This window comes from Hyla sarda, chromosome 1, assembly GCF_029499605.1.
Source record: "Hyla sarda isolate aHylSar1 chromosome 1, aHylSar1.hap1, whole genome shotgun sequence".
Lineage (NCBI taxonomy): Eukaryota > Metazoa > Chordata > Amphibia > Anura > Hylidae > Hyla > Hyla sarda.
The window spans coordinates 383,986,938-384,002,260 of record NC_079189.1 but is presented as its reverse complement, the minus strand read 5'-3'; the positions used below and the strand labels follow the sequence as shown (position 1 = coordinate 384,002,260).

General features: G+C 45.5%; 1 protein-coding gene across 1 annotated transcript in view; it reads left to right on the top strand.

Annotated features, from left to right (window-relative positions):
- Nucleotides 1–12,703, top strand: part of HSD17B3 (hydroxysteroid 17-beta dehydrogenase 3) — a 105,779-nt gene extending 93,076 nt beyond the window's left edge. The window contains exons 10-11 of the mRNA XM_056524932.1: nucleotides 8,887–9,036; nucleotides 12,003–12,703. Of these exons, the coding sequence (XP_056380907.1) occupies nucleotides 8,887–9,036; nucleotides 12,003–12,101 (249 nt within the window). The 3' untranslated portion in view covers nucleotides 12,102–12,703. The remainder of the gene's footprint in view (nucleotides 1–8,886; nucleotides 9,037–12,002) is intronic.
- Nucleotides 12,704–15,323: the final 2,620 nt, after the last annotated feature.

Genomic DNA, 15,323 nt, shown 5'->3' with positions numbered 1-15,323 from the left:
GGGGGGGGGGGAGTGTCCGGGTGCCGGTGGCGGAGAGTGGTAGGTCCATGTGCTCAGGGGGCGGTCTTCCGGGTATAGTGTGTTCTGCGGGCACTGTGGGGCACTCCTCTGTGAGGTGGGGATTGTCTGGGCACCAGAATAATCCGCAGAGCCCCAGCGGTCAGGCAAAGCAGGTGCTGGCATTGTGGGAGGAGCTGGGGTGTGCCCTAGACTCAGGTAATAACATCAGCCATGGAGGAGCCATCAGCGTCGACCCCAGCAGCAGCTAAGCCAGCACAAAAGACTATACTGAGGCCAGCTATACTACAAGTCCCAGCCAGCCCAGAATCTATTAGTCAGGATAAGAGTGCAAGATGTGAGATTGATGGGTGTAGTAGTGTTGTGGATGAGAGGAGTGTATGTGGGAGTGTATGTGCAGTGAATGTTGGTGGGAGTGGTAGTGGTATGAACGGGAAGTCTAGTATGGAAGGAAATAAAGAGGATGAGAGTAGTGGTGTGAATGGTGGTATGGGTGGTTCTGGGTCTGGTCTGGCTGCCCCCCCCCCCCCCCCGGTAGTGACTGCTCCTAGGAGCTATGCCAATGGGGGGCCCCCGTCTCCATCCAGCTCTGGAGGCCATTTGCAACAGCGCCTCCTGGAGGCTTTGCGTAGGGGCAACAGGTCGATCCAGGTAGAGGGAAGGGGTGAGGTCGACTTGTCTTTCTGGATAGAGAAGCACGGTTTGGGGGCTTTCCGAGAGCTGAATGGGGAGGTGGTCTGGTCCCTCCCGATAACCGGGCAGGACAATAACCATAGTAATGTGGTCCATCTGATTTGGAGGGGCGAGGATGCGTGCCCACCTCGCGCAAAAGTGGTTGAGCTCCTCCTTCAGATGGAATTCAGGGGGAGTGACATCTTTGCCCTGATTCACCCCTATGGTTCGTCCAAGTTTGATGTCAGTTTAGTTCGGCCAGAGGGTCTCGAACTCTTCTGGTCGAACTACGAAGTGGCGAAGAACGAGCCCGGCTGGCGAGATTTTGCCGTAAAGGCGATTTCCCATCAGAACTCGGTCAAAAAAGTGACCTTTTGACCCGTAACGAGTCACTTTCTTGTTATGACATCATGACCTGGCTTGGACGGTATGGGGATGTGACTGACATGCCCAAGAAAAGCTTGCATGAGCACGGGATCTGGTCCGGGGCCTGGACGTTTTCCATCAAACTCAAGCGTTCAGGGAGTACGGTTGCCCACATTCCGTCAGCTGCCTTCCTTGGATGTGATAGGATCCAGGTCTTCTACCAGGGGCAGCTTAAGGTTTGTCACAGGTGTGGCAGCCCCATCCATTTTAGCGCAGCCTGTACTGTGAAGGTCTGTGCTTTGTGTGGTGGGGTGGGTCATCTGGCCGCATCCTGTAGGCAGATCCGGTGCCACCTGTGTGGTGTCCTCGGGCACCCTTTTAGCCATTGTCCTAGCGCCTTCGCCCGTGCTGCGGCCGCTCCGGCTGAGGAGAGCTGTGAAGTTGCCTCGGCTGGGGAGGGTACGGGTAGGGATGGGGGCGCAACAGGGCTAGTGAAGAGGAAAAAGCACCCCGCTAAACTAAGGTGGGAGGAAAATCTTAGAAGGAGTAGCGAACTGGAGAGTGCCCAGGGTGCCCAAGCTGGCCCTGTAACCGCTGAAGCTCTGGCGGAGAACGTGCTGAATGAGGAGATCAGAAGGCTTCACAGAGAGGAAGGCAATATGGCTGAACCTTCCGATTCCTCCCACTATGAAAGTGTGGATGAGGAGAGCGGGGAGAGGCCCAAAAAGAAAGACTTCTTCGGGGGATGAAGGGGCAAAAAAGAAGGGAAAACAAAAGTAAAGTGTGTGGCCGTCTAATTTAATCACCCTGTATGGCGGTACTCACCCCCTTGACGCTGGCATTTATTAATTGTGCCAGCATAAAGTCTGATTTTTTTTTTTTTAAGAGCCGAGGCAAGTGCTCTCTATCACCCAAAGTGCAAGAAAAAGTGCAAACGTGTCACACTAAAAAAACGTGCACAAAGGATGCGGTCTATCGCTAAGCCCTTCTCCGACAGGAGAGAGGCCCCCCAACAAACCTACCCTTCACCTCCTGGCCAAAAGGCACCTGCAAGGATCCAGGTTCGATGCCCCTTTTCGCCGAAGCTACTAAGGGGCCGAAAATTCTCCTGGCTTCAACCTAGGCGTTAGCCAAGGTATCAGCCGAGGAGCCGTATACTGGTGGCATCTTGACCAAAGCCAAGATGCCCAGGGGTTGCAGAGAGATGAGGAACCTGATGGCAATACACACCTCCCCTAGACTGCCAGGAGGGACACCCAGAAGGGCTACCGCATCCTGACAATCCTGTGTACAAATAAAGACACAAACGTGGCTCAGTGACAAACAAAGAAAATAAGTGGACGAGTGCAGATATGCTGCCCGGTTATCCGTCCGGATCTATAAAAATTGCCCTGATCCTAGCCAGAAGGCTGGGATACAAAGGGTGAGTGCCAAAGGTGAAGAGTATGGTGCAGTGCTTTCACTCAGTGAGTTAACACCCAATGAGTTTCGGCACCTCATGGTCACCACTCCCCGAGGCACAGAAGTACCTCAGCTCTACACCCCATGGCGAGACCCGGAGGAAGCAGGTCACATCGGGGCAGCCGTCGAGCTTATTCCTCAGAACCATTCCCGGACGCCCTGGTACACCTGCTCCCTACCATGCAGCACCCATCCCCACCAGCTCCATACTGGCATCGCCTGCCACCAGCATTAAACTGATAAGAACAGATACTACACTTGATCTTAGCCAAAAGGGAAGCATAAAGTCTGATACGGCTAGATTTGCAGCCTTTGATTTTCTCGGCCGCATTGAAGCCGACATTTTCTTTTTACAAGAGGCCAGGTTGTCAGATCTAGCCTCTCTGGTTAAAGCCAGAAGAGAGTGGAGGTGCGGTCCCTCTCACTGGTCTTTTGTGGCTGAGCCGTATAGTGGGGTGGCGGTCCTTTTTACTGCTCCTGTTGAATGCCGACGGGTTATTGAATTAGAAATGGGGAGGTGACTGATCTCAGATGTCTTCATGAAGGGACAAGAGCTCATTAACATCTATGCCCCACAAACCACGTGGGATCGTAAGGATCTCTTTATGAAGATCAAGCCTTTTCTTTTTACGAGTTGGCAAGTGATTTTTGGAGGGGACTTCAATAATGTCACGAGGTCTCAAGATAGAAGAGGTTCCAATAATCCGCTCACTTATGACTGTGTGGCCCTCAATACTCAATAATATAGTTAAGGAAGCTAACCTAGAGGATGCCCACATCTGGAGCCCCTCAGGCCACGCGGGTTTTATCTTTCATCGAGGTAGCTGCAGGTCTAGGTTAGACAGGTTTTATTTGAAGGAGGAAGCCGTCTCTTCCGCAGTGTCCGTGGTTGAGGTGGAGTTCTCTGATCACTGCATGATTTTGCTTTCCTTGAATGTTTCAGAGACCCCCCCAGATGGGTAGAGGTTATTGGAAGCAGAATTAGTCTCTCCTGGAGGAAGCGGAGGTAAGACAGTCCTTTGAGGATTTTCTTCAGAGTCAGGTAGCTTTACTGGGCCTATGTAGTAGTAAGTCAGAGTGGTGGGAGATATTCAAGAAGCGGGTTGCAGGGTTCTTCCATCAGCTCTCGAGCCTCAGGTCCCTGAACAGGTATCGCCTGCTTCTCATCTCGACTGGAGGTAGCGGAGAGGATATCTCCAGAGGGAAGTCCTTGCTGATGAGGTGTCAGTACGATAGGCAAGCATCTTTGGTTTTTGAGAGGGATTATGGGAGGTACAGCTCGCCCGACCCTTACAGAAACTGCAAGATGTCAGTGAGTAATTTCAGGGATCTCTGAATTGGTCCAGATAAGGGATCTTGGAGGTCGTCAGATGCTTTTACTCGCACCTCTTGGGAAGGAAGGATCTGGATCGGGATGTGATGTCAGGTTTCCTGGCTCAAGCCATTCCTGAGCCAGGGGTAGACCCCTCTTTTGGCGTTTTGGCAGAAGAGATCAGGGAAGAGGAAGTAAAACTGGCGATCGAGGGGCTTGCCCCTAAGAAGTCGCCAGGTCCGGATGGCTTAACATCCGAGTGGTACAGGACCTTTAAGGAGTCTTTAGCTCCCCACTTGACTGAGGTATTCAATGAGTGTCTCTCCTCAGGCAATCTGCTGAATTCAATGAGGAGGTCAGCCCTGATTCTTCTCTCAAAGGGTAAAGATTCCCACCGTATTGAGAATTGGAGGCCCATAGCTCTTCTCAATACGGACAGGAAGCTTCTGGCTAAGATACTGTTTAATCGGCTGGTGAAGTTTGCACCCCGGCTCCTTTTGGACGCCCAGCACTGCACTGTTCCAGGCCGAAGCACCTTAAGTGCTGTCCTTCGTGTCAGGGAGGCAGTGGAGTGGAGTAGTGCAGGTCTCTGGAAGGGGTACTTGCTGTCCTTGGATCAGGCCAAAGCATTTGATTGGGGGAACCACGAGTACCTCTGGTCCGTCCTCCTGAGATATGGCTTACCGAGTACTTTTGTTAATTGGCTTAAGATCTTGTATGCAGGGGCAGAGAGATTCCCACTTGTGAACAGGTGGTCTGGCCACTCTTTTGAGGTGAGGTCCGGAGTCCGCCAGGGTTGTCCTTTGAGCCCGCTCTTATATGTGTTCTCGATCGATCCCTTTCTTAGAAGGATGAGTTTCGGACCATTGGTGAGAGTCGGGATGAGTCTGGTGGAGCCGGCTGCCACCCAGAGAGTGCCACCACATCGAGAGAGGAGGTCAATGTGGTGATGTCGGAGGTGGACTGCTACTCGGAGGCATCTGGGTCTAAGATCAACTGGGATAAGTGTGAGAGTCTCTTGCTGGGAGAGGGGGGTCCCACGTTTGATCTCCCGGACACCCTTCTAGGGCTCCAAGAATCAGCAAAAGCCAGAACGATTATCCCACCCAAAACTTGGATGGTAAGTTCCAGGATGCCACTCAGAGGGGGAACAAGTGAAAGGGTTGGTCTTGGACCCTCAGGGAAAGGGTACACCTGATCAAATCGTACCTGCTCCCTTTGTTTATCTATCTGGGCAGCATATGTATCTTGCCAGAGGCTTACTACACTATGACCTACAGCCTGTTTTTCCAACTGTTATGGGGGGAACAGATTGAACCTAGTCAAGAGGGAGGTTACGTACCGCACGAGGAGACTAGGGGGTTTATCCATAGTAAACCCAGTGGTGTTCCTAACGAACACCTTCTTGAAAGCAAACATCACAAACCTCTGGAAAGAGAGGGCTCCTCTGTGGGTAATCTCCTGCAGGGAATGGTTTCGGCCTTTCTTCCAGGAATGGGAGAGAGGAAGGACGAGTGAAAGACCTCCGTATGCCTCATGGATATCTTCCGGCTTACGCTATCCCAACTCTGAAGGCGATACGTCGGTGGGGTCTGGGAGTGTGGGAGATGAGGACCCAGTCAAGGCGGTTCCTTGAAAAGCGGGTTCTGTTGACCCACTTCCAGAAGCCTCTGGCGCTCAAGGACTGCCCAGATTGGGATCTGAGGGTGGGGTTGTATCTTTTAAACATGAAAAGGATCCCCCAGAAGTTTTGGGGCTTGGCTTGGCGCTGCTTTCATGGGAAGGTATATGTAAGGGACAACCTGAAGTAAAGGAACTCTGACGACTGGGGTTGTCCCCGAGAAGAGTGTGTGGACACGCTGGAAAGCATGGACCACTTCCTGCTTCGTTGTCCCTTTAATATAGGGGTTTACAATCGTGTGGGTGCTTCCATCAGCTGGAGTCAACTTGCCAGCCTTACCTATCCGAAGTGGGCTTATGGGGGCATTAAGGACCCTGGGTGGCCGTGACCGGGGCACTTTAATCTTAGTTAGTTTAGTGGTTAGGTACTACACGTGGAACGCACAGTGTTTAGTGTCAACCCAACAGAAAGTCCTCTCCGAGGTGGCGCTCTGTAGGAATATCACCGGTGACCTCGGGAAGATCAGGGCTTTGGAGTATGGCAGTCTTGGTACCAGTAGGGCTTCTCTCCTGTGGAGAGGTTTTTATTTTGATGTGCCCTAGGTACTAGACCATTAAGGGATAGTACCTTAATTTTGGCCAGGGATAATTTATATATGTTAGGGTGCGTATAGGATCAGTTTCATGAAAGGATAGCGATAGGGTTAGAGGTTGATAGGGAAAGGAATTTAAATTTAATTTTATCAGGATTGCCATCCTTCTTCCTGGTGGGGGGCTAAGCATGTCACCTTAGCCTTTTGTTTTGTTTTCTGTGGATAGATTGTAAAGGGCTTGCAGGCAACCAAACTTGGGCCTTGTGGGGTTTTTGGTGTAATGTATTGGTGATATTGTTTTGTTGTAGAGTATGTATATATTGCTTTATATATATTTTTCTGTTTATATTAGGTGGGTAGAGGTGTATTTTAGTTTGGGTGGGGTTTTTTTTTGGGGGGGTGGTGGTCAGGCATGGGTCAGTTATGGACAAAAAGTGGACAAACTTTGATATATGGACTTTTCTAAAAAGCATTTATAACGCATCTTTTAACTGATATTGGTTGTAATGTATAATTTGTTGTTGAGTTTTTTTTTTTTTTTTAGTTATGGCAGTTGGCCATATTTTTCTTTTGTTGTTATTTAAAAAAAAAAAGTGAGGAAAGCTATTTATGTTGTTAAGGAATGTGTGTGTGTTTGGATTGTTTGGTAATAGGATATTATAGTTAGGTCATTATTTGTTATTATTTATTATAACCTGGGCATTTTTTTATTTTGAAATGGAATGTCTGTATTTATGTTCAGTTTTGTTTATTTACGTTACAGTCAATTGAACTTGTTTTTGTGTTTTGTAAGGTTTTTAAATTTTATAATAAAAGAGTTTCAGTGTGAGATGAGCTATGATTGGCTGAGGCTGCACACACACCCCTCAGCACTCCAGACTACAGTTCCTGATTTTGGACTTCTGCTAGGCCAGCAGGAGTCCAAATTCTGTGCAAGAGATAGGGGGAAATGTGCTCTGGACAAGTAGGGAGACACCTAGCGACATCTTTTTTAAACACAAAGAAAACATAGAAAACTTCATTTTCTTTTAAAACAAAGTACATTAGAAAGATTTTTTTATTTACCATAAGGAGTGCAATAGGAAAAATTAGGTTTAATGACAGCGCCCATTTAAATAATTGGAAAATACTACTTATCTTCTCTCTCAGTGTCTAACTCAGAGGTTGATTCTTTCCCAGGACTTCTTATAGGTACCAATGGGGATAGCCTGACTTGTTTGTGCACTGGATAGTCTTTAAGAATATTGGGGCTCACTAGCCCAAGACCAATGTAGTAATCACTATCAAGGATCTTCCCAGGGGTGTTGCTGAACCAACCAACTTGGCTCGCTGTGACGTATCTTAGGTGGGTATTCCTCGACTTGTCTATCAGTCTGTTAACAGAACCAGGACCTAGAGGCAAGCAGTATCCAGTTCCTTGGTGCAATGAACTCTGCAGATAATCTTCCTTCAATGCGACCCGCTTTATTACTATACTGTCAGCACGGTCTTGGCTAGATGAAAAGTAGCTTGTCTCTTCCCCTCTGAGCTGTCTCAACTCAGACTGAACTAAGGTGCAGTGACCCAGGATTTATATAATCTCTAAATAACTTCCTCTTATAGATTTTTACAATGGTCCCCTAAAGGGCGAGGTACTAACTTGTAACCACGAGATGACAATGTGTGCTAGCTTTTGTGAATTCTCTGCAAAAAAGGTGTTCCACAATTTTTACCTGCTTAGACTGCAGGTATAGACTGCTTTGTGAAACTCTACAGGCTAAATTTCCACACAGGTTTTTTTTCCACTACATTTTTGAGACAAAGCTAGAAGTGTTGGCAGGACTAGCACTCCCCTGTGCTCACTCCTGTCCTGTCTATTAGACTTTTGTCTAAAAACAGAGAGTAGGGGGTTACAGAGCAGCCTGCAGTGATTGGATGAAGGGATCCAGCACAGCAGAAACAAAATATCTGCACTGGATGTTCTGAAAAACACAGATACCAAAAGGGTGGGTGAAGAGTAGAAATATGTAATAATGACGAGATGTACAATCCTCTCTAATAACAACCCACCCATATACAGAAAAAGCTATTAAGCTCCCATAGTTAAATGGTACAAACAGGAAAACGGAGAATATACAAAAAAAAAATACTTTATTCAATGAAACAAAAAATACAGGACTCCCACCCAAGGGGGGGGGGGGGAAGAACAGCAAGGGTGACCCCTCAGGTCGCAAAGATGAGTCAAAGTAGGCAAAAAATGCATAAGTCTTAATATAAAAAGTGTAAAACAACACTACAATCAAACAGTGTCAAACAAGGGGACTACAAGAACCAGCAAGTCAAATGCAGGAATAAACATACTTATACAAAGTGCTCCAGAGGTACCTGAGGGGACACCTCAGTTCCCTCTGGAGCACTTTGTATAAGAATGTTTATTACTGCATTTGACTTGCTGGTTCTTGTAGTCCCCTTGTTGGACACTGATTGTAGGCCTGAACAATACAGCAAATACAGCACAAATCATAAAACATATTTTTAAGTGACAGTACACATGTAATACCCAACATTACACCTGGAGTGGGCTATTACATCTACATACCATACATGTAATGATCTTGGGGAGATAATCAAAACTTTCTAGAACAAAAATGGCCCTTTCTGCTGATAGCAACCAATCGCAGCTCAGCTTTTATTTCTTAAACTTCTCTGTCAAATTGAAAACCGAGCTTTGATTGGTTGCTATGAGCAGTAAAAATTGCTTTGCTTTCACACAGTATTTTGTTTTTTATCTCCCCTATTGAAATCAATTATTGTTAACATACTTTTTATCAGTGCTTAATCTGCCTTAATTTTTTCCCCTCTCAGGCACTTACTCCATATGGTGTTTCTACTCCTATGACAAAAAACCAATCAACGAATCTAATAACAAAATCTTCAAGAGACTTTGTACGAGAGTCACTAGATCACATTTCACACGGAAGTGAGACATTTGGCTGCCTTGCACATGCAGTTTTGGTAAATACAATTTACAAATGTAATGTTCATCTATCTCTAATTTATATATAGTGTGATTTATAAAGGATGGTGCAAAATATAGCCTTGGCATTCATACCCAAAAGATGACACAAATCTATTGATGAAAAGACACTATCTATCCAAGTTTTATCTATACACTACAAATGTTCAAAGTATTTTCTATTGGTGGCACAGCAGATTTCTAGGCGGTAGTTTGTTTCTGTCCAGACATGTGCCAGCATATTCTCGGATATGGACACCACTTTTTCATTGATGCATTGTCTCTGGTTGTTAAAGGGGTACTCCGGTGGAAAACCTTTTTTTTTTTTTTTTTTTTTTTTTTTTAAATGAACTGGTGCCAGAAAGTTAAACAGATTTGTAAATTACTTCTATTGAAAAATCTTAATCCTTTTAGTGCTTTTTAGCAGCTGTATGCTACAGAGGAAATCCTTTACTTTATGAATTTCTTTTTTGTGTTGTCCACAGTGCTCTCAGGAACTGTCCAGAGCAGCATAGGTTTGCTATGGGGATTTCCCCCTGCTCTGGACAGTTCCTGATAAGGGCATCAGGTGTTAGCAGAGAGCACTGTGGACAACACAAAAAAGAAATTCAAAAAAACAAAGATTTTCCTCTGTAGCAAACAGCTGCTAAAAAGTACTGAAAGGATTAAGATTTTTAAATAGAAATAATTTACAAATCTGTTTAACTTTCTGGCACCAGTTCATTAAAAAAAAAAAAAAAAAGTTTTCCACTTTAAGATCCTGTGGCTGAGGGCCACAAAAAGGGTGTTAGATCTTTAGATCATTAAGGCTAGCATAACATTGCTGAATCATTGTTTCAGGCACAGATCCAATGTTTTGTTTCATTCAGGTATCAGCGAACATGAAAATGAAAACAATAATTCATCCAGTTGCACTGGTCTCCACCTTTACCAAATTTAACACCCTGCGACTTTCCTCTGTGAGACTATGTCAAGGACTTGGTGTATCTGTCTCACCAGCCACAGGATCTGAACGACCTTTTATTAGTGTACTGAAGTTATGATTTTGCACCATAATTTTTTAATTACTCTGCACTTAAAGAACAATTAAAACATATAACTTACACTTATCATCACTAAAGTTATAGCTACCTTACCCCACCCAGTATATATAACCTATGTGGTCCATACAGATTCTAAAGATGGATATCTACCTACATGCCACTCCTGCAGCTGTCAGTATCCTCAGATTCTAGGAAGGTATTTTTGTAGCCTTTCCTGGGGCCTGTAAAGAAAAGTATTTACCATAATCTCTATACATGCACATGGGTTCTTCCCTACACAGGTTCCCATGTGGGTGATACAACTGCTGCTCAGGACCTTACAGTACAGTGACAACCAACAGAAGAGAAAACAGTTGTGGACTTTGGTGGTGGAGGGGGTGGCTACCCTCCATGCAAAAGCTGTATCGACACTTTAAAAATAATAACTGTTAAATGATCTGTTATTTAAGTATGTTTTTTTCACTGGGGGCCCAACTACTGACACTTCCACTGATTAGCTGATTAAAGGGAGTCATGGTACTCCACCAAGTTATGTAGTCCCTTTTTTACCGGGCATAGCTTCATACATATTGCAGTGGCTATGCTTGGTACTGATACTCAATGCCATTCACTTGAACTGAGCTGCAGAGAGCTGTACCACCAAGCACAACCACTACAAAATATACAGGACTGTGACCAGCTCAATAAAGATTCCAGGAGTTGGACCTATGGATGGGCCAAAATTAATGTTTCGGAAATACCTTCCATTAAACATAGGGTGGTACTAGATAATGCGTGACCCTCTTATAGTGGTAAATTTTAGCAAAAAGTCAAAATATGAAAAAAAAAAAACATACTTCATTAATTAAATGATGTAGAATTAACTTTCAGGAAAGAGTATATAGGTTTATCATTTTAGTGCCTGGTGAAGACCCTTATGTTATCAGATAGAGTATTTATTGCTCATTTCTCCATACCAGACAGGCTCAGTTCAAGTTAGGGTTGCCCAAACTTTCTGTTTCTGGTCTAATGGGTGCTGATCTAAAGCTTGACTCTTCATAAATAAAGAAGTCACAAGGCACAAATTGGTTTAATATGTTTGGTTACTGCTTTCTGCCTCAATTATTTTATGGGTAGCAAGATATTTGAGTAAAATTTGCTGGTACATTTCAGAAGTCATACCAGTAAGGAAGACTCTTTAGGACTAGGAGCAGCAAACACTGAAGAGACTGTCAAGATCCTACTTTATTTATAGCTGAGATAAGATTCATATATCACAATACTAAAGAATGTGACATACAATTTCCCATTTAAGTTGAGGATCATGCTCTCTTATCCAAAGAATATTCTTCCATTTTCTAGTTTATTCAAGTTTTTTTTTTTTTTGTCGTAAATCCTAAAGGACAGCAGTGATCCTCTGTGAGAGAAGTAGGATATACTGTACCATAAGCGCACATCTTGTGGTCCAAACACACACTGTGATCCTCTGAATGAAGGGTTCATAGTAGCAGTTAGGCACTGTAGGTCCTTCCTTTTGGGAGAAGCCCGTCCCAGAGGCTTTACTACCAAATATCAGAATGTCATGTCATTTGCTAGCTTTATATCACAAATATTTGATGTGGGAATACTGCTTCAAAGGATAACTAGTAAACTACTACAGCCTGACAGTTATTGGCATTCTTTTTTGGACATCTTAACAAATTAGTTTTTTTTAACATGTTACGTGCATTTACAAACTTTCTCTTTGGTGGTGAGGTCTATGTGTACTTACTTTTTGAAATAAGTTTAGATCACCAAACCCCCACCCCATCTCTTCATGAAAAATCCAATATTTTAAATCAAATTATTATATAAAAAGCTTACAATTCTAAACTGACTTTTTTTTTTTTTTGCTAATAAACACTTGTTTGTAAGTATGTTTCTTTTTCTTTTTCTTTTTTTAGGGATGTATATTGAACCAAGTTCCACTCTGGGTGATCCATAGCACAAGAGTACAAGAGTATTTTTTGAACATCATTAGTGCTATTCAAAGTAAAGAATAAATTGTTTGGAAGACAAAACCTATGTTGGCTGCCAATATCGGATCTGCATCTTAGGAGCCTATAGGCACTAAGCATCTTAAGCCCTGCCATTATTAAAGAGTACCTGTCATCAAACCATATTTTCTTAACTAACTCAGATTAAATTCCCTTACTATACCTAACACCCCTCCTGCCCTTAAAAAATGTTTTTGCCAAGCTTTAAAAAGCTCTGTATCAAACCATTCCCCTTGCTCACATTGTGTGAGCTCCCAGCAGGAGAAAGTGGGCGTTTCCCAGCAGGCGCGACATCACTGAAGTCTGCAAGAGCTGTGCCTCGCCATGCCCCACACGCACTTCCTGAATTTGGTCTCCTGCCAGGCCAGAAGGAGACCAGACTAACTGTTTGACTTGCGCAGGGAACAGAACAGAGCCACCTAGTGGCCATTTTTTTTGATCACATTAAAAACAGATAAAGGTTGAGAATTTTAACAGCAAGTAAAATAGTAAAGTGTCTTATAATTACACAAGGAACAATATATTAAGTTTAGTTTGGTGACAGGAGCTCTTTAAGGGAAACCAAATGAAACCTAAGCACAACATTATATATACAGAGCTGTGTAGTAGGGAACATTTTTGGATCTTTAAACTTAAAACTTAAGGACCAGGCCCATTTTGGCCTTAAGGACCAGACCAATTTTATTTTTGCATTTTTTTTTTGGGCATGAGTGAGTGGGGGGGAAGGACACGGGTGAGAGGGGGGATGGACATGGGTGAGAGGGGGTGATGGACATGGGTGACTGGGGGGATGGATATGGGTGAGAGGGGGGATGGACATGGTACAGTACCTTAAGCAAGCCATTTTTCTTCCTTGTTCTTCCCCTCTCCGGAAGGGCACCAACTCAGGGCTTCGGCAGGGCAATCATTCACAGGGGGGAGGGGAACACTGGGCCACGGGTCACTACACCGGCTTCTGCATACTTCCCCTCTCTGGGCTGCTGTCACGCACCTGGATGGATCCTCCACCTGTGTGGCTGATGACTCGGACCATATCAGGGAGTGGAGTCTAAGGTTCCACTGGTTTTCACCAGAGCCCGCCGCAAGGCAGGATGGACTTGCTGCAGCAGGTGACACCCATGTCGCTACCCCCTACACGGCTCGACCACACAAGTAACTGGGCAAGACGAAGTACCGAAGGATGAGGCTGTAGCGTAGTCAAACCAAGCAGAAGGCCAAGGCAGGCGGAAAAGGTTTGGAGTAAAAAAAACGTATCAGGAAGGTCTGGATACATGGGAATGGCAAAACAGGCAATGGGAATGCGTTCTCTCAGGCAAATGGCACTGAAGATCCGGCAGGGAAGTGTGGGAGGTGCAGGGACTTATAGAGTAGTGTCAGGTGTTACACATAATTATGGGCGTACTGGCCCTTTAAATTTCAGAGCTCTGGCGTGTGGGCGCCCTAGGAGACGGGGACACGCGCGTCGAAGCTGAGACACAGTGGAGGAGGTGGCAGAGGAGCGAGGTAAGTGACGGGCCGGGATTTGCATGCGGCGTATCCCACGATGCGAATACCGGCCCCGCCGGGAGCAGGGACAATGCGCTCGCGGCTGACATGTGTGGCTGGAGCGCAGGCTGTAACACTACCCCCCCCCCTCTGGTCTTCCCCTCCTTTTGCAGCTCAGGAATTTTTTGAGAAGGTCTTTCTCCAGAATATTGTCCTGCGGCTTCCAAGACCTCTCCTCCGGACCGAAACCTTCCCAATCTACCCGAAAAAAGCGTTTTCCTCTTACGAACTTAGAGACCGAGATTTCCTTTAAAACACACACATCTGAGGTACCAGAGATGGGAGTAGGAGAGATGTCCCTTTGAGAAAAACGGATGAAGATGGCTGGTTTCAGGGAAACATGGAAGGCATTTGGGATCCGGAGAGAGGAGGGAAGATGGAGGGAATAAGCCACAGGATTGAGCCTTTATAACTGGGTATTTGAAATGGATATATTTAGTGGATAGCCAGACTTTGTCACCAGGGGAATATTCAGGAGGAGGACGTCTCTTCTTGTCTGCCTGAAATTTCATGCGAGAAGTAGCCTGTAGAAGTGAAAGTAAAGTCTGTTGCCAGATGGAAGAAAAATTCCGCACTTGTTCAACAACAGCAGGAACTCCAGAGGAAGATGACAAAGGATGAGGATGACATGGTTGAAGTCCATAGACCACAAAGAAGGGAGAAGCACCTGAGGAATGGTGTAGATAGTCCCCCAAAACCTGATTCACCCTCTCCACCTGTCCATTGGATTGTGGATGGTAAGCCAAGGAGAGATCCAACTTGATTTGTAGACGTGAGCATAGGGCCCGACAGAATTTAGACGAACTGAACCCCTCGGTCGGAAACAATGTGGGAAGGGAGTCCATGCAAACGAAAGATATGATGAAGAAAAAGCTTGGCAAGTTGTGGTGCTGATGGGAGGCCAGGTAGCGGTACAAAATGAGCCATTTTAGAAATTCGATCCACTACCACCCATATGACAGTATTACCATGGGAAGATGGAAGGTCTGTAATGAAATCCATGGCAATATCAGACCAAGGAAGCTCAGGAACTGGCAAGGGCTGAAGCAGACCTGCTGGCTTGGAACGGGGAGTCTTGTCCCGGGCACAGACTGAGCAGGACCAAACAAAATCAACGACATCCTTTTTCAAAGTTGGCCACCAATAATGTCTGGAGATGAGCTGTAGAGACTTACGAATACCAGGATGGCGGGCCAGAAGAGAAGAATGTCCCCATTTCAATGAGACGCTCCGGCAGGATAATATGCTGTGGAAGAGATTCACCGTCGTGCACATCTGAAGACCTGGAGAGACCGTCAGCTCGGACATTCTTTTCTGCAGGATGGAAGTGGATGAAGAAGTTGAATCTGGAGAAAAATAAAGACCATCCGGCCTGTCGTGGGTTGAGACGATGGGCTGACTGAAGATAAAGCAGATCCTTGTGGTCAGACTAAATTGTGACAGGATGTACCGAGCCTTCCAAGAGGTGACGCCACTCTTCTAAGGCCAGCTTAATGGCTGAGAGCTTGCGATCTCCGATAGTGTAGTTTCTCTCCGCAGGGGAGAAGGTTTAAGAGAAAAAGCCGCAGGTTAAAGTTTTCCCTTTAGTAGACTTTTGTGTTAAAACTGCCCCAGCTCCAACTGAGGAAGCATCCACTTCCAAGAAAAATGGCTTGTTAGGATCAGGTCTAGATAAAACAGGCG